This window comes from Physcomitrium patens, chromosome 12, assembly GCF_059467195.1.
Source record: "Physcomitrium patens ecotype Gransden chromosome 12, ASM5946719v1, whole genome shotgun sequence".
Taxonomy (NCBI): domain Eukaryota; kingdom Viridiplantae; phylum Streptophyta; class Bryopsida; order Funariales; family Funariaceae; genus Physcomitrium; species Physcomitrium patens.
This window is the reverse complement of record NC_143421.1, coordinates 17,225,549-17,243,909: the sequence shown is the minus strand read 5'-3', so window position 1 is coordinate 17,243,909 and position 18,361 is coordinate 17,225,549. Positions and strand designations below refer to the sequence as shown.

General features: G+C 32.1%; 2 protein-coding genes across 4 annotated transcripts; both read right to left on the bottom strand.

The window, feature by feature from the left end:
- Positions 1-5,024: 5,024 nt before the first annotated feature.
- On the bottom strand, positions 5,025-6,599 carry LOC112289427 (protein LURP-one-related 15). Of its 3 annotated transcripts, none has more exons than XM_073537578.2 (2): positions 6,222-6,599; positions 5,025-6,026 (listed from the first exon to the last, which is right to left on the bottom strand). In XM_073537578.2, exons 1-2 carry the CDS (start codon positions 6,294-6,296, stop codon positions 5,424-5,426), a joined length of 678 nt encoding a protein of 225 aa, XP_073393679.1. In that variant the 5' UTR covers positions 6,297-6,599; the 3' UTR covers positions 5,025-5,423. The 3 variants fall into 3 exon arrangements, with proteins under 3 accessions (XP_073393679.1, XP_024390389.1, XP_024390390.1); XM_024534621.3 differs by having other exon boundaries at positions 5,025-6,076; positions 6,233-6,599; XM_024534622.3 differs by having other exon boundaries at positions 6,233-6,599.
- Positions 6,600-7,540: 941 nt separating this feature from the next.
- Positions 7,541-9,094, bottom strand: LOC112290010 (protein LURP-one-related 15). Its single transcript, XM_024535865.3, has 2 exons — positions 8,861-9,094; positions 7,541-8,696 (listed from the first exon to the last, which is right to left on the bottom strand). The coding sequence occupies exons 1-2, from the start codon at positions 8,919-8,921 to the stop codon at positions 7,999-8,001; spliced, it is 759 nt and encodes a 252-aa protein (XP_024391633.1). The 5' UTR covers positions 8,922-9,094; the 3' UTR covers positions 7,541-7,998.
- Positions 9,095-18,361: the final 9,267 nt, after the last annotated feature.

The window sequence follows — 18,361 nt, the reverse complement described above, 5'->3', positions numbered from 1 at the left end:
CATTGTGCATCCTATATCTTTAAAAGAGACTATCCTTATAAGTCAATTGACTTATTTATTTTCTACCTCTTACTAAAGATAATAACATATCTAAGTTTTATTATTTTAAATTTCTTACTTAAGGCATAGATGTTACTTAATTTTAAGATTTCTTCTTCACTTGTCTCACTCAACATGTTTTTTCGGTCATTTATTAGGTATATACTTCCTCCTTTAATCACCTTTGTTTTAATTTTAAGTCAATTAGCAATTGCTATCAAGATGCAATTTTCCATAGAACCACAATTTTATAACAACAAATTTTTTGATACAATATAAAATCAAGCATACTAGAAAAAAAATTGAAAGTAACTAAAAAAAATGAAACATGAAAATAAGACTACATAAAAGAGAATAGAACCAAATAAAGATAAACATAACAAAATAAGAAAAAATAACCAAACTTTACTGAAAAAAAGAGTCTCAAGCCATACTTGACCAAATGCCTCAAATGGCCTTAGCTAGTCCTATTTATACTTTATTCAATTATCCTTGGAAGTTTTTAGAATGTCTCTAATGGTAGGCTCCATCAAGATAACCATCCTTTTGGAAGATTTTAGAGATGGGTTCTATCATAATAACCACCTTAAATCCTTTTAGAAGATTCTATAGTAGATTCTACATGAACCACCATCCTATCCTCAATTCTAGAAACTTTTCAAAAAAAAATTCCAACTACAAATTTCTATGTACGAATAATACAAATATCTTATCTATGTCTTGTTATATTAGCCATGTTACAATACTATAGTAGTCTATAAAACATTTAATATATGTCTAACTTAGAAGATTCATATCTAACTTGCAAGCCATGTTTCTATATTTGTACTACATAGACAACTTATACCACTAGTGTTACAATTATATAAAAAAATTTGACTAATCATTTATTAGAGTCACATACAACAATATAAGCAAAATTAAAGGAAGCTCAAAAACAACTAAAAATCAACATAGATGCCTATTATAAAGAACAACTTCAATTCCACATTAGCGACAAGGTATGATTACTTTATTGTAATATTGAGACTATTTGCTCTTGTGATAAGTTGAATTATTATAGATTAAAATTATTTTTTATTTGAAAATAGATCAATTCAATTGCATATTAATTACATCTAATAGAGTCTATGAATATCCACTTTTTGTTTCATGTACTTCTTATTATACCATATAAGTTAATTAATATACCAAGAAAAAGACAAATGCCACCTTATCTTAAAGAAGTAGAAAATAATTAAAAATTTGAAGTAGAAGACGTCTTAAATTTTAGGAAGTCCTAAAATAGGTTAAAATATCTTATATATTGGTACAAATATGATATTAATAAATATATATATATGGGAGCCATCTAAGAATCTTATAAATGAAACAAAAAAAATGTATACTTTTCATTGACAACATGCGTTTGATATCATGACATTAAAAAAGATTCTCAATGTTTTATAATATTATTGGAGGTAGTGACTCCCTTTGATTAAATAACAAAGTAGACTTCTTGCTTTGCTATAAAATACTATTGATGGCTAAAAGAACCTATAAACTATCTTCAAAAAGAATATGGATTGAAGTATATAAAAAAATATAATTTATTACATCTTTAGCTTTATCAATATGTGACCACCTCCTCTCTTAGAACTTGTTTCTAAAAGAGTGAGTAATTTTACAAATGTACATATTTATCTATGTTAAAAGAAGGTGAATAGAAACAAATAAGAATATATAAATTTGATAATATCTTATTAAAAAACTTCATAAAAGCTTCATAGATATTGATTTGTCTTTCTATATGACTATAGGTGATTGATAAGTTGAAAATTTAATTAACAAATTGACTATGTGTTACACATATTAATGACGTATGATACAAGTTAGTTATATGGTTCACATATGGATAACTTATCTTATAAGTTAGAAATATATTTTGTAATTTGGACACATATTGGAGGTCCTATAGAATGTTTCCATATAGTTATTAGTTTGATAGTATATATAGAGGCAAGAGTAAAATCTTTTTCACTCTTATCAACGTTGTCGTACTACATGGCGTTTGATTTGAGAATGCAACAAGCACTTGGCTGTAGAAGATAAAAGAAAAATTACAACAACAAGTCCTAACAACTCTAATAGATTCTTAAACAAATTATAATTAAATATTAATAAATATAATTAAAAATTGATCAAATTCAACCAAAATTTCAAAGAAATTATGTAAAAAATATAAAGAATCATAAAGAAATAACATAGAAATTCAAAAATATATTAAAATAGAAATATTAATAAAATATTAAAATAAAAATCTTAATTAAATCTTAATCAAAATCTAATCAAATTCTAATTAAATCCTAATGAAATCTTAACCAAATCCTAATCAAATCCTAAAAAAATCTTTAAAAAATCCTAAAAAAATTCTAATCAAACCTTAAACAAATCTTAATCAAATCTTAAATAAAATTTAATCAAACTTTAACCAAATCCTAATCAAATCCTAAACAAATCCTAATCAAATCCTAAATAAATCCTAAATAAATCCTAAATAAATCCTAACAAACCTTAATCAAATCCTAAACAAATCCTAAAAAAATCCTAATAAAATCCTAAACAAATCCTAAACAAATCCTAACAAAATCCTAACCAAATCGAAAATAAACCTTAGTCAAATCCTTAAAAAATCGTAAACAAACCCTAAACATATTCTAACCAAATCCTAAAAGAACCATAATCAAATCATAAATTAATCCTAATCAAATCCTAAACAAATCCTAAGCAAATTCTAATCAAATCCTAAATAAATCTTAGTCAAATCTTAAACAAATTCTAACCAAATTTTAATCAAATCCTAAAAAAATCCTTACCAAATTCTAAGCAAATCCTAAATAAACCTTAACCAAATTCTAAAAAAATTCTAACCAATTCCTAAATAAATCCTAGTCAAATCTTATACAAATCCTAACCAAATACTAATCCAATCCTAAACAAATCTTAACCAAATACTACTCAAATCCTAAATAAAATCTAAAAAAAACCTAAAAAAATCCTAATTAAATCCTAATCAATCCCTAAACATATCCTAATCAAACCCTAAATAATCCCAAGTAATTTCTATAACATAATTAAACCTCAATAATTAATGAATGAACTATTGATTTTAACTCAAAATTTGCACACCTCTTAATAATTAAATTGAAAAAAAATACAAAATTTTTGAAGAAGATCACACTCACCAAAAAAAAATCAACCCTAATATTTGCTCGGATGTTGGCTGGTCTCTTTCTCCAATCTGAATGTTGAATTTTTAGTGTCAATATCTCCTTATTAAACCATTCAATTGATCTCAAATTTTTCATATATGTAAAAAAATAAGTCTTTTATCTACAAATATAATATTTATTCCAATCCAACTGATAGATTGCAAGAAATCTTAGAAATCCTCACTCTACCTAAAACTCTACTTTTCAAGATCCTAATCCACTTAAACCTCAATAATCTTTGATCCAACCCTTCAATCAAGCTGAAACTCACAACATATATTTAATACATATCAATCCACAAACCTTCAAAATTTCAGTTGTGGATCTACTACCAAACTTATGAAATTCTCCAAAAAAAGCTCTCCTTTTATTTCACAAATCCAAAGTCACCCAAAACAAACCTTGACTTTGCAAAGCTCTTACAAAGTCAAAACAAATCCAAATCACCCCAAAACAATGCTCATTAAAACCTTATCAAGTTTGGTCTCTAATCTCACTCTTCGATCTGCCAAAGAATCCTAGAATCATAGTTGGAGCTTGGTTTTATGTCTCGGGGTCTCATTTTGACCATGGTTCATAACTAGCCCTCTCTGGGTATCAATATCTAATATTTTTAGATAATTTTTACTGAAAACTACTCTTAACTTCTTTTCAAAAGTGCCTATATTATTTATTTTTCTAATCCACCTTATTTTGCTCTATTTGTGGTCCCACAAAGTGAAAAGAAGCTTATTTTGTAAAAAGGCAATATTAGCACCTTTAATTTTTCTATGCCTTGACTATTATCTATTTTTCTAAGATAATTTGTTACAATAAATTTGAAATAAGATCTTCAAAGATATGATATTTTCTACACCCTTTCACCTATTAGCTATTTTACATCACAACAATGTCTTTCTTATTCTTAGTATTGTTTCAAGAATCTGTAGTCTTTTTGCCTTCAACAAAGACTATTCTAATTTTAGTATTACACTATGTTTAAGTAAATATTTGTTATTTTTTTAGTGACACAAAAATGTATAGAGGTCTTTATTCTTTGTGACTCATGTCTTTAATAATATGTTACAAAAATTACTCAAGTAGGATTTATTAACATACTTCTATTTAGAAGTGATCTTTTTTAGTTTGCAGCTTTGATAGTAATGGATTTATAACTTTTATATGATCTAAACTTATTTTTTGAAGTATTTTTATTTTTTATGTAGAAAGAATGATTTAGAAAAGATTGTAGAAACAAAATTGCACTCTTCTCAATAAAGATCACATTTAACTACCATCTATGCTATCAAATTCCAACAACTTGCTTTCAACATAGATTCAAACAACAAGGTTTTTATCAACAAATTCTAATATGGCTTAAAAAAATAATGTCAAAAATCTATTATTGACAACACCAAAAAAATATTCATTAAAATAATTTATCATTAATTAATAAATTATATTTTACTACTTAATAAACTCTATTTTTTATCAATTATGATTGTTATCTATAATTCAATTTTTTAAATTTTAAATATCTAATAATAAAAAAATTAGAAAATAAAATAATAGAACTAAATAAAATAATAAATTTTAAGGAATATATATAATCATATATTAGAAAGAAAGTAATTATTGTTCCCTTCTATTAGAACAAAATATAATTAAGAGTTTGAAGTTGAAGAGATCTTAAATTTAAAATAATGTTTAAATAAACTTAAATATTTTGTTATTAGCACTCATACAACATTAATAAACGCATGTGAAAGTGATGTGAAATGCATCAAAACTTATAAAATCCAAGAATTTGTATAATAACAATATGAGAGTTAGTAATCTATCAAAAATAAAATCAATCTATAACAACTACAAATTGAAGTTGAACTACTTGTGGAACACCATTTTTTTGTAAAAGAATTACAATATCTTGCTATTCCTATCGAAACTATAAAAAGTTCAAATATGCTTCAAAAATAAATTGTTTTTTTGATATAATTTTGTAAAATTGCAGGTGCATCATGATCAAGTATGCAATGAAGTGATGTTACATCATGAGGAATGAGGAGGTAAAGAAGAAGATTAGGGTTGGAGGGGAGGGAGGTTTGTTATATATATATATATATACGATATACTTTTCATGAGTGTGTAGTTTAGTTACCAGAGGAGGGCGAGGAGGGCGAGGACCAGGACCTGATCTACGCCGGGGAAGATGGCCACGTCGAACGAGTCCCGGTCCAGCACCACCGTCTTGGCCGTGACCTGACGGCTCACCACTGCCGCCCTCTCCCTGCCGCGAAACACCGTCAGATTCCAGTCCAGCACATCGCCCTTCACTTGATAGTCTGGCGTCGTCGTCGATGTCGACGTCTGCTTCCCCACAAGCATCACGTCCACCGACGTCTTAAGCTGCAGCACCGACGAATTCCTACACGTCGCCACCACCTGGTCCCCGTTGCCCGTCAGGATCTCCCATGTATCGTGCACGCTAAGCACTTTCTTCTTCATGCTCAAAATTGTGTTCCCTGCTGCGTCGCGCAGGAATCGCCGGCTATGCATGCTCGCGATGCGCCCATCTACTTTGAATGCGCTGTTTCCCGCCTGGTCTGTGATCGTCCAATCGCCCTGGCTCACGGAAAGCTTTTTCTTCGAGATGACGTAGCTCTGTACGGTGTTGGAAACGTACTGCTGCCCCACCACTGGAACGTGCTGTACCCCAATTGTGGCTCCTGGCGTCGACCCTGGGATCTGGTGGATGTGCTGTGGAGGCGGCACGAAGCCATATCCAGTCCAACTAGTTGAGTCCGCAACTGCAACAGATTCATCACTTCACCAGTCTTAACTTCAAGCGACCACTTAAACCTAATTCCAGAACAACACCCCTCGGACAGAAGAAGCTTATCACAACGCCTCGATTGTACAACACGCTGTAACAAGCAAGGGAAAGGCGCTCACTTGTGATGTACCTGGGGTTGGAGTGTGGGGAGAGTGAGGGTATCCACCATCTCCGATTCCGTGATGGTACGCCATAGTACTTTGCGATCTACCTCCCCGGCAATCCGACAGCTAATAAGGATGCCAAATAAACTCGACCGTCCTTCCAAGGATGCCTGCTACACTCGATCAAGAGCTCTACCGCAGTGACAGAGTGACCAGATGTGACATGAACTGAACCAAACGGCGACGAAAATGGGGGACAATCAAAACCTAATCCTGATCAGAATTACGCAAAATGTTTATGCAACACGGATACGGCTCCGCAAGGAAGAGGATGCCGTGGTGCCAGAACTGTGGCGGTAGAGGGTGGGTTGACTCACTAATTCATCGCTTCCTGCAAACTAAACACCTCAATGTCAAGTCAGAAACACGTGTTTACAAAATGCATTGGATTCTCAAACTCCAATTCAAAGCAGGACACGTGGATTCACAAAAAAATCATTGGCTCCAGAATTCATTGGTTTCTGTGTCAAAGCTTGTGGTTACACAATTCATTGACATTTTGGTGAGAAGATGTAATAGTATCTACATTGGGGTTTTCCAAGGCATCCAATTTTGAACATTTTTGATATGCCAAAACGATAATTTCTTAAATACTTTAGAATTTTCAAAAATTTACATATCAAAAAAATATAAATTTTTTATCCTAAAATTCTATCTATTTTACGAATAATTCTTAAAATATGAAGATATTTTCACTTGATTAATAAAAAAATATTGCATAAATAAATATTTTGATTTTTAATTTTTTTTTTACAGTGCATTAGATTTTGAAAAAAAATTGTTAAAATAATAGCTCTAAAATTTGTAGCGATACATGAATGCATATTTTTAGGAAGTAGTTCTGAGGTGAAATAAGTAAACATACCAGGTTTTAAATGATTTATTTCATGTTAGATTGTTACTTGGTTGTAATTTATTTCGTATTTTCCAACTATGCATACGTAAAAGTACAGCTGAGGTATTCCTTTTACATAATAAATGTAATCTCAAGTTCATCCTAAGTAAAAGTTTATTTATTTTTACACTTTTTTTAAAATGTTTTTTTAGAAACAATTAACTTATTTGATGTTTCTTGTTGGAGAAATTTTATCATTTCAAAAGACGCAATATTTTGCTTATTTAAGCAAAAGTATAAACTTTCATACTTCAAATTTGCTGCTAACTTCTTTTTTCTTTCCTTACTATCTAAAATGCATGTGCCTAAAAACTGAGTACACAATAAAACATCATGTTTGTCATGATTAGTCGCACTATCAGAGTTTATAAATGAAGAATTTCTGTCAACACAAAAAGCGTTTGTTTCATTCAAAAATATTCAATACAATTGTTTTGAAGTACTATTCAATTGACTTGTTGACCTTTTGTTATTACTGAGAATGAACATGTGTCAATTGATACTTTTTTCTGAAAGAGTAACAGCGGACTGTAAGGGCAACTCAATCCATAAAAATCTGGTTTCAGACTGACAGAAAGCAAGACAACCAAATCGTGGGGGGGGGGGGGGGGTGTGGAGAGTGTGTTGGCACCTCCACTCTGAGCATCTGTACAGATAGAAAGAAAGACACCGATCGCATGCACACGAAGACGTGGCACCATCTACATCTACATCTACAGCTACGTCGACTGCAAGGCCAAGTCGGGCAATTGGAACCAGGCGAGGGCGATGCAAGAACAGATCGAGGCACACGCAATCAGACATGGGGTTATGGAGAGATAGCCATCCATCGCACACTCAATCGGAGTCAGAGCCATTGCCGTGGTGGAACACTTCGTCCATGATGACAATGAGAGCCAGGACCAGCGCCTGATCCACGCCCGGGAAGATGGTCACACCGAACGTGTCCTTGTCCAAGATGACCGTCGTGAATGTGATCTGCCGAGTCACCAGCGCTGCTTGCTCGGCTCCGCGGAAGACAGTCAGATTGCGATCGAAGAAATCGCCCTTCACCTGATAGTCAGGCGTGTGCTTTCCCGTGGTGCTCGACGCCAGCATCACGTCCATGGATGTCTTGAATTGCACCACCGAGGATTTCTTACAAGTGGCGATGACTTGATCGCCATTGCCCGTCAGGATCTCCCATGTGTCGTGCATGGTGATCAACTTCTTCTTCATGCTCAGGATTACGTTCCCTGCTGCATCGCGCAGAAAGCGCTTGTCACGCATACTAGCGATGCGGCCATCCACTTTGAATGCGCTATGTCCCGCCTGGTCCGTGATATTCCAGTCGCCCTTGCTCACAGAAAGCTTTTTCTTCGCGACGGCGTAGCTCTGCACGGTGTTGGAAACGTACTGCTGCCCCACAATTGGAACGTGCTGTGTCCCCAACGCTGCTACCCCGGGTGTGACTCCTGGTGTCAACCCCGTGCTTTGTTGAATGTTCTGTGGGGTCTGCACGTACCCAGCTCCACCAGTGGCAGTTGAGTGCGCAACTGCAACAGATTCATCACTTCATTAGTCATAATTCAAGCAAACACGTGAACCCAATCCCACAGCATCCCACGGAGCGCAAAAGCAGAAAATTAGGTCTCTAAAAGGCATTGATTCTGCAACTTGTTCCGACCATCGAGGGAAAAAGTGTTCGTTTGTGGTGTACCTGGGGTTGGAGTGGGGTGAGAGTTAGGGTATCCTCCTCCCAATCCTTGATTGTACGCCATAGCACTTTACGATCTACCTCGGCGACAATCCGACAGCTAACAACACTGTGATAATTAGCGTGCTCCCAAGAATACTTGCCACACTCGATCCAGGGGCTCTACCGCAGTAACAGACTGTCTAGATGTGAGATGAGCTTATCCAAACGACGACGAAAGTGCGGGTGAGGGGGCACATACGAAACCTACTTCCAGTCAGAGATGCACAACACATTTATGCAAAACGGACAGGCATCCGCAAGGGAAGAGATGCTGTGGTGCGAGAATGGGGGTATGCGTGGCGGTAGTAGAGGGATGGTTAGACTCAGTCAAGGATCGCTCATCCCCATCACCATCATCACCATCATCATAAGATCTGGAATGTCCAAATCCAAAGCACCGGGGATGCAGAATCATCTGGTGGCCAGTGGAGAGAGGGCGAGAACGAACGAACGAACGAACGAAGAGGGGTGGAGTTAGGCGGGGCCTTGCTGCGAGAGAGCTGCTTCAGCGTTGCCGATCCCAGGAAAGCAGCGGGCAGCAAAGCAAAGCAAATCCTCAGGACAAAATGAAAAAAAGGAAGCGTGGGCACTGTCGAGCAGACTGGGCTGGGCTGGGCTGGGCAGGGCTGTGCGTGCTCCACCGACCCAGTCCGCTATCCATGCCTGGCCCTCCAAGTGGCAATTCCACGTGGCACACAGGAACACAGACGAGACTCGCGAGCAGCATCTTCTTCCGCTCCCCTTCTTCTTTGTTTTTGTTTGTTGGTTGGTTGCTGGAATCTCCCATTAGAATCATCCACGTTGCGCTCAGCCTGTACTCGGGAACGTCGTTGGGAACCACACATAACCCTCGTTGCCACTTCCTGCCTTTCATCCATCCATCCATCCTTCCTTCCATCCATGGTTTGGATGTCCTTGCGTTTCCTTTTCATGGAGAAATCTTGGGTTTGGAAGCAACAAAGATTTTCTCTATCGATCATTTTGAGAGCTCCATTGTCGTTATTATTACTTATGTGATGACTCATGATAAGGTCGTATTTATATTTTTTTGAAAAGTTATATGGAAACATCTAAAAATAAACAAATATAATAGTCATAATTTTAATATTTTTTACAAAATTATATCCATAAATAATAATAGTTTCTATCCATAGCATCTCAAACTTAAAAGATATATGAACATGTGGTTCATGCAAGGTTAAAAAATATCTATATATTCTATTTTTTTGTTATTTATTTCCTTGGATTTCACATATTGAATGAAAAACTATTTTAACATTTATGATTGTATACATAATGCTATTCATGAAACAAATAGAATCAGATGCTGATAGCTGCAGATGCTTCAATTCCCTGTTTGTTACGTGTTAAGAAAACGTCAATAATTGTAAATTTGTCAAGTTTGGCATGCTTGGATCTAGAATCAAATGACTTGTTGTTACTTGTAATTTATAGCTTTAGTTTAGATACAAAGACTACATTTACTTGGTAACTTACCTCTAGTAGAAAAATTACTGTCTATAGTTTGTGTTTCATCATGATGATTTGGGTTATTATTATTGAATAAATCATTTATAATGATGTTTACATTCTACTGTTCTAAGTTATATACTTGAATAGATCTTTGGGTGTTCTTGCAAAAGTATTGTAAGAAATTCATTTAGTTAGACATGCAAACAAGTCAAAAGATAACTTATTGCAAGGATATTTGTGTAAAGATATATATATATGTTTATAATAAAATATTGAATATTCACAAATATATATGATGTTTATAAATTAATTTTAAAAATTACCATTTTTTTATCAATATATTACAATGGTAAATTTTTTAGCTTAAATTTTTTCTTTTAAAATATTATTGATCATTTTAAAGTCTTTCTTTATACTTAAAAATATCAAACTTTAATTTTTTCTTATTTAACATATTATATATGTACTTATCACATTCATAAAATAAATGTGAAAATAGTGTTTTAGTGATTGTGTAAATTTTTCTTAGAATTTAACTGTAAAAAAAATCTTTGCAATTTAAATCTCTTCATGGGCTTTAAAAAACTCCACATACTTGGTATGGATTGATAGTTTTTTAAAAGTGAATACTTAATTTTAATTCATAAATGATTCCAATGTATGCACCAGTTTCTTCTCCACTTTTAATAAGTTTCTCAACTTATTCACGAATAATTCAGTAAACATTTTCCAATTGTTTGAAATATTCATCCATCACTCAAAATATATATTCTAACTTCTTTTCAATGACCATTGACAGTAAAATTACGGTTTTTTTACACATTCGAACTTAGCTTAATAGAATTGCTATAAGTCTTATCTTATTTCAAGATAAATATGTTTTTGGCATTGTGACTAAATCCAACATGATCAATTGCAATCCTATGAACAGTTCTCTTAAATTTGGCATTGACTATTCTCAACTACTAAGCAAAAATCTCATGTTTATAAATTCTAAATCAGCAGCTGTTGTTTCACACAAATAAGCTACTGGTTGCTTGTAATGTATTGTTCGTTGTACCTGATAGGACCATACATTTGTCAATTACATGGCACAATTCATGACAAATCAGGCTCCCATTATTAAGCTTAGGATTAAACAAAGTCGAAGATTTGCTCCCACCAAGGAGTTCATCAGTCTTGAAAGCATTGTTCATGAATTCATTTGGCTTTCTGTTACAGAGACCCAATACTTTGTAGTATGACAACTAAGTTAATCCTGCAAAGGGCCCTCTCTTCCATGACTTCTTCAAGCACATTGGTAAACACAGTTTCACATTCTACGAGATCATGTGGCTCAACCAGCTACTGCAGTGCCAGTCCTCGACTCAGATAAAGCATCAATTCTGTCTTGCCAGGACCCACATTCCTCTCTTCTTCAACGACTTGCTAACGGGGATGGAATTGGTCGAAGTTTATTCGGTTTCTTCAAGTCCTTGCAATTGCTCCTCACGAACATGCTTGACGAAGGAAATCGTGTGATTGAAGGGAGTAATTTAGCAAGTGTGTTGTAACGTCATCACCTTTTACTCAAGAATCACATGGCAAGTGTCCCACTTCTTGCATTATTGATCGTTATAATTATTATTCAATTTACAACTTATTCTATTTCCATCAGTACAGGGATATGGAACACGATGCTACTCTCTTGGATATTATAATGCCTCTTTGTATTAGTCCACTCGTGTCTCAGAAATCGTGGCGATCAGCAAGTGTGGTTCGGTGTGTGTGTGTGAGGTTGATTGTGAGGTTGTCCGACGATTCTCGGACGGTGCGTTCCATACGCCTCCATGTTTATTGTGTACCGACTCGTGAGAAATCCTTGCTGAATAATCCCGTTTCTCCACTGCACCTGGAGTGAGTGCATAGATGATTACTGTACTGGGAGAAATATTCAATATAGTACACTAGTTTCCAGTATAGAATACTATTTACTTAATTGTGACCCTACACCAAGAATTGTGACTCTTGGTGTCACACTTGTACACATAATATATTATGTGAGAATTGATCATATTAAATATAAGATGTTTCCAACATGGTATCAGACTGATAGAAATTTTTTGATCCTTAGAAAGCTTTAAAAAATACTTAGAAAAGAATTGCTAAAAATACAAATTAGATTGTAATGACAACAATAATACAATCTATTGTAACATGAAAGGTTGATGAAGAACTTGAAGTTCTTCAAACCATGAGAAGCAATTCTAAACCTGAAAATAGCAAAGGTAAAATTGAATTGATCAAGAATAAATTAATAAATAATTTTAATTCAACTTCAAATTAAGAGTATTGAAGATAATATAAAAATTGGACATCAATCATGTTCCAAAATTTGATGGTTCATATTTTTATATATATAAATATAGATTAATACTAGTTTTTAAGACTCAAAAATTATAGTCCATGGTAAGTGGTGAAGAACGCTTATCAATGGAACCAACAATAGCTGAAGTTGGTGCCAAAATCTCAACTTTACTTATTATAGGAGTACAGAGTATAAGCACATGGATAGACAATGATGGCTTGACTTTAATCATAATCAATAATTGCCTAGAAAACAATATTTTTTCACAAATATAATCTTACACATTAGCAAATTTACCATGGCAAAAACTAGTAAAAATATTTGAATCATGTGATGTAGTAACTAAGATGTATTTAAAAGCCAAATTATATTTCTTAAAAATGAGATAAGATAATAGTATTATTAAACACATATATACCTTTTGAGTACATATGGAACAACTGTTGGCATTAGTATGAGCAGTTCTAGATGATAAAGAAATTCTCACCTAAATGAGAAGCTTGTCTTTAAGTTATAGATCCTTTATTAGCTCCTTGAGAAGGCAAATTGGGATCACATTAGCATCCTTGATAATAGATTTAATCCAAGAAGAAACACTCATAAAAAAATATGAGTTTAACATTCGATAATAATTTAGCCTTATATATAGGCAAGAAATTTCAGAACAACAATAAGAAATCTTATTTTAACAAGAATTTCAAAGGAAGTCTACAAAGAGAGAGTAGTACCTTCAAGCCACATGAAAAGGATAATTTTGCTATTGAAAAGTACTTTTTCTGTAAGAAATTTGGTCATTTGATCAAAGATTGCAGAACGAGAATAGTAACTAAAAATTATAATAATAGAAAAGAAATAAAAGTTATTACAAAACCAAATAAACTATATGTAGCAATACTTATAGTTAAAAAAATTCAAATTCAATATAGTATGTGGACTTAGGATCAACATAACATATGTATCATGAATTAACAAGATTTGTTAAATACATCAAAAATGAAGACAAACAAGTTGTCTACTTTGGAGACGATACTACAACATACATCATAGAAGAACATAGTGATGTAAATGTCAAACTCATAAATGGTGATGAAAAGATCATATCTAATGTATTACATATATCAAGACTTGTCAAGAATTTATCCTCTAAGAAATAATTAGATAAGGCAAGAGGAGAAATTTGCTTATAAGCTAAAACAACTACATAAATGAATAAATTTGGTAACATCATTGCAATCTGTAAATTGAATCCTGATTTATATGAATTAGATGCAACAATACTTTTAAACAAGCCTCAAATTGCAATTCCAGTAACAACATAATTCAATTAAGCTGATTTGTAGCATCTAAGAATAGGACACATAAATCAATGAAGACTTAAACAAATACAAACAATGGCAAAAGGTATGGGCTTCTTTGATGAAAAGAAAATTACCTTATGTCAACCTTGTATAGAAGGTAAACATCATAAAGAGAATTTTTCTATACAAGGTGCATAAAGAGCTATCCAAATTTTAGAACTTGTACATTTTAACATTTGTGGTCCTAAGCAAGAAGGCTCATATTTAAGATGTATTTACTTCATCAGATTTATTGATGATCTAATAAGATATTTTCAAGTATATTTGATGAAATATAAATTTGAAGTATTTGAAAAATTCACCTTAAACAAAAATTTTGTGAAAAAACAAACAAGTTTCAAATTCAAAACCTTAAGATCTAATAGTGGAGGCGAATATAAATCAAATGAGTTTAAAGATTTATTTAATAAAAAAAGAATAAAATAAAAATATATTACAGCTTATATACCACAATAAAATAGTATTTTTGAAAGAAAAAATAGAACATTAATAAGAAAAATTCTTGCAATGCTATCTTATTCAAACTTACCTAATTTTTTTGGAAATGAAGTATTCTTAACTACTAATTACCTCTAAAATAGGAGTCCTACCAAATCTATATAAGATACCAAAACACCATTTGAATTATGGTACAAATTCCAACCAAATTTATCTTACTTTAGAATATTTGATTGGAAAATTTATACATTCATTTCTAAAGAAACAAAAAAGAAGTTAGACTCTCATTCAAAAGAAGCTATCTTTTTAGGCTATAGTGAAGAATCTAAAGCCTATAGACTTGTGAATATACAAAATCAAAAAATTCTTATTTCTAAAAATATTTTATTTAATAAAAATTTATATGATTCAAAAGCTAAATACTTACCAAAGGACAATAAAGAGCTCTTACTAGACTTAGAATTATTTAAGCACCCTATAACAATTATAAGGACCAATGAGCAAAACATCCTTCTTGTTTAAAGAATGTCTTCATAACCAATGCCATATCTCCAAGACACTCATGTATTTGATCAACATCTACTACATAGCACTTTTCAAAATATAGGAGAACAACCTCCATTTCATATTAATGTCATTGACAACTTCTTTTAACTATCATTATCCAATGATGATGAAATATTATGTCTTGAATATGGTAAAGTTCATTCTATATTATAAGATCCAAATCTTCCTTCTACTTCTCAACTAACAAGAATTATTAAACCAACTATATGATTTTCAGAGTCTATACAAGGCAAAAAAAAAAATATAAACACCATTGTCATAGACATCACCAAACCTACCTTGTTTCTACTATCATACAAGCTCCAAACTCCATTGAAGAAGTAATAAAGAAGGATGATGCTCAAGAATGGCAAAAAACAATCAATGTTGAAATTGCATCATTAAACAAAAATAATGACACATGACATATTTACCACCTAATATAAAACTAATTAGTTCAAAATGGATTTTTAAAATTAAAACTAAAGTTGACAGAAGTATTGAGAAGTATAAAGCAAGGTTAGTTGTAAGAGATTTCAGCCAAGTTCAAGGCATTGATTATATAGAAACATTCTCTCTTATAATCAAATTTAATTCCATTAAAGTTTTTCTTGCCTTAGCCGCTCAATATAATTTGAAAACATACCAATTAGATGTTAAAAGAGCATTTTTAAATGGTTTTATAGAAGAAGATATCTATATGACTATTCCAGAAGGATTACCTCCTACACATCTTAATGAAGTATGTAAGTTAAATAAATCTTTCTATGATCTTAAACAATCCTTTAAAGCTTGGTATCAAAGATTAGATCACTACTTACTCCTTTATAAATATCAACTTTTAGAATTAGATACAAATATTTATATCAAAGGAAAAAATAAAAAAGATTTTATCATAATTATAGTCTATGTTGATGACAATATCATTATCAGTAATAAGATTTCTTTAATTTAGCAAATAAAAGGCTCTTTATAAGAATAATTTGATATGTCAGATGAAGGAAAAATGTATTACACTCTAAGCAATGCCATTTCAAGAAATCAAGATGAAAGATGGATAATCCTCCATCAAGCCAAATATTTAACAAATAAACTTCATGAATATAATATGTTGAATATCAAATTCTTTAAGTATCTCAATTCAACTAGGAATTTGTTTGAGTCATGAAGACAACATTATTTTCCAAGTTTATTCTTATTCTCAAGTTATTGATAATTTAATGCCATTGTTAATTCTAGACCAGATTATATTTATGCTATCATCACTTTAGCCCAATATCTTTCTAAACTAGGCTCTACACACATTCAAACTTTGAAAAGAATTATGAGATATATAAAAGGCATATTAAATTTTGAAATTAAATATCAAGACTTACCTCACAATGATATTCTATATTGTTATTTTGATGCTGACTAGGCAAGTGACAAGGACACCTATTGTTCTACTTCTAGATTTTTCTTTTTACTAGCTAGAGGAGTTATTTCTTGGGGTAGCAAGAAACAAAAATCTATAGCTTTATCATCTACAAAATTAGAATACATGGCTTTAATAAAAACTATAACAAAAGCCATATAGTTAAGATAGTTATTACATGAACTTAGATTTCTTCAACATGTACCAACAACTATATATTCAGATAGTCAAAGTGCCATTTTTTTTTTTAAAAATCCAAAATATCACTTTAGAAGCAAACATGTGGATACACAATACTACTATATTAAAGAAAAGATTCTTACTAAAGAAATCAATTTGCAATATGTACCAATTATACATATGACAACAAATATAGTTACAAAATTTCTTTTCAAAGAGAAATATTTCCAATGCCAATCTCAACTCGACATGTATCCAATTCCTCTAATTCTAAAATAAGTTAAATACTTTATCACTATTCAAGCCTTGTTAGTCTATTCAAAATAACAAAAAATTTCACAACCTTCATATTTTGATATATTATGGAATGAGAGAAAATCTACTAAGCAAACTTATTCCAAATCCATAACAAATCTAAATTAAAAATCTATATTTCCAACCTCTTCTATTCAAACTTATTGTAGTCTAGCCTATTATACCTAAGTTTGTTATAGGAGAGTGTTGTACTCTACTGCTAGGCTAACTACAAAGTCTATTGTAGAACATGCTACAAAGCTTCTAGTAGCACTTCCTATTGGATTAGTCATAGAGCTTGTTGCAAAGCTAGTCACCACAATACTTGGGATGCAACCTGCAGCCACGCTTGCTGTAGAGCTCATAGTTGTAGCACTTGTTGTAGAGCTCGTTGTCGAGATAAAGAGAGTTTGCCTCAAGAAAGCACTGGACTTCTGGCTGCCACTAAATACTCAATCAAGTCTAAGATATAAAGTACCAAGTTTATATATATATATATATATAATATATTTCCTTTTGGCACAATTACATCAATACATAAGCCCAAGTACAAAAATAATAATACCCAAATGTATCATAAAGTAACTTAAAACCTTATACATCCTTATAAAAAATATTTTTCAAACTTCAATAGCTCATATCTTACGATCTGACCGTCCAAACAATCATAAATTTTATATTAAGTACTGATATACTTTAAAAAACTACCACAAAAAATTCAACTGCAAATTAATTACGGATCTTGAGATATCACCAAAATCCTAATAATAGCTTTTAATCCTATCTTACATATATCTGCATGCTATTTTCTTCATATCTCACAAAATAAGTACTCAAATACTGTGATTGCTCGTTTTACTTATTTCAAATTAATCTAATGGGAATAAATCCATATAGGGGGAATCGAACACGAGGAATGACTAGTTGCTCAAGCGTTCACGTTAGGGTCACACAATCAATTACCTCCTGAATGTATCGTCTCTATTTCTAATATCTGAACACACAAAGAAACTATAATCTCCTCTTTCACCTTATCGTTCTCTTCCTTATAGCAATTCAGTCAACCCAATAATTGCTATTTCCACCAATATATTCACCTTCATAATCTTCAACTATAATACTGCACCCTCATAGCTTTCAGCACACAATTACCTTCATTCCAATCACTGGAATTCTTCACAGAGAACTTCCATTCACATTACGATATTTCACACAAACACAGACTCATTCTCTCTGCTGAACTACAATCAGATTTTAGCATTCAATCTTTCTTCTTCTCAAATAATATCAATCACATTTCCATTCCATAATTCACTTCACAATGTTCAGAAACTCTCAATCCTCTTATTTAAAGAAAATAAAAAATAAAATAAAAGAGGTAGCACCAAGCTTACCCTGCTCACACTATCACA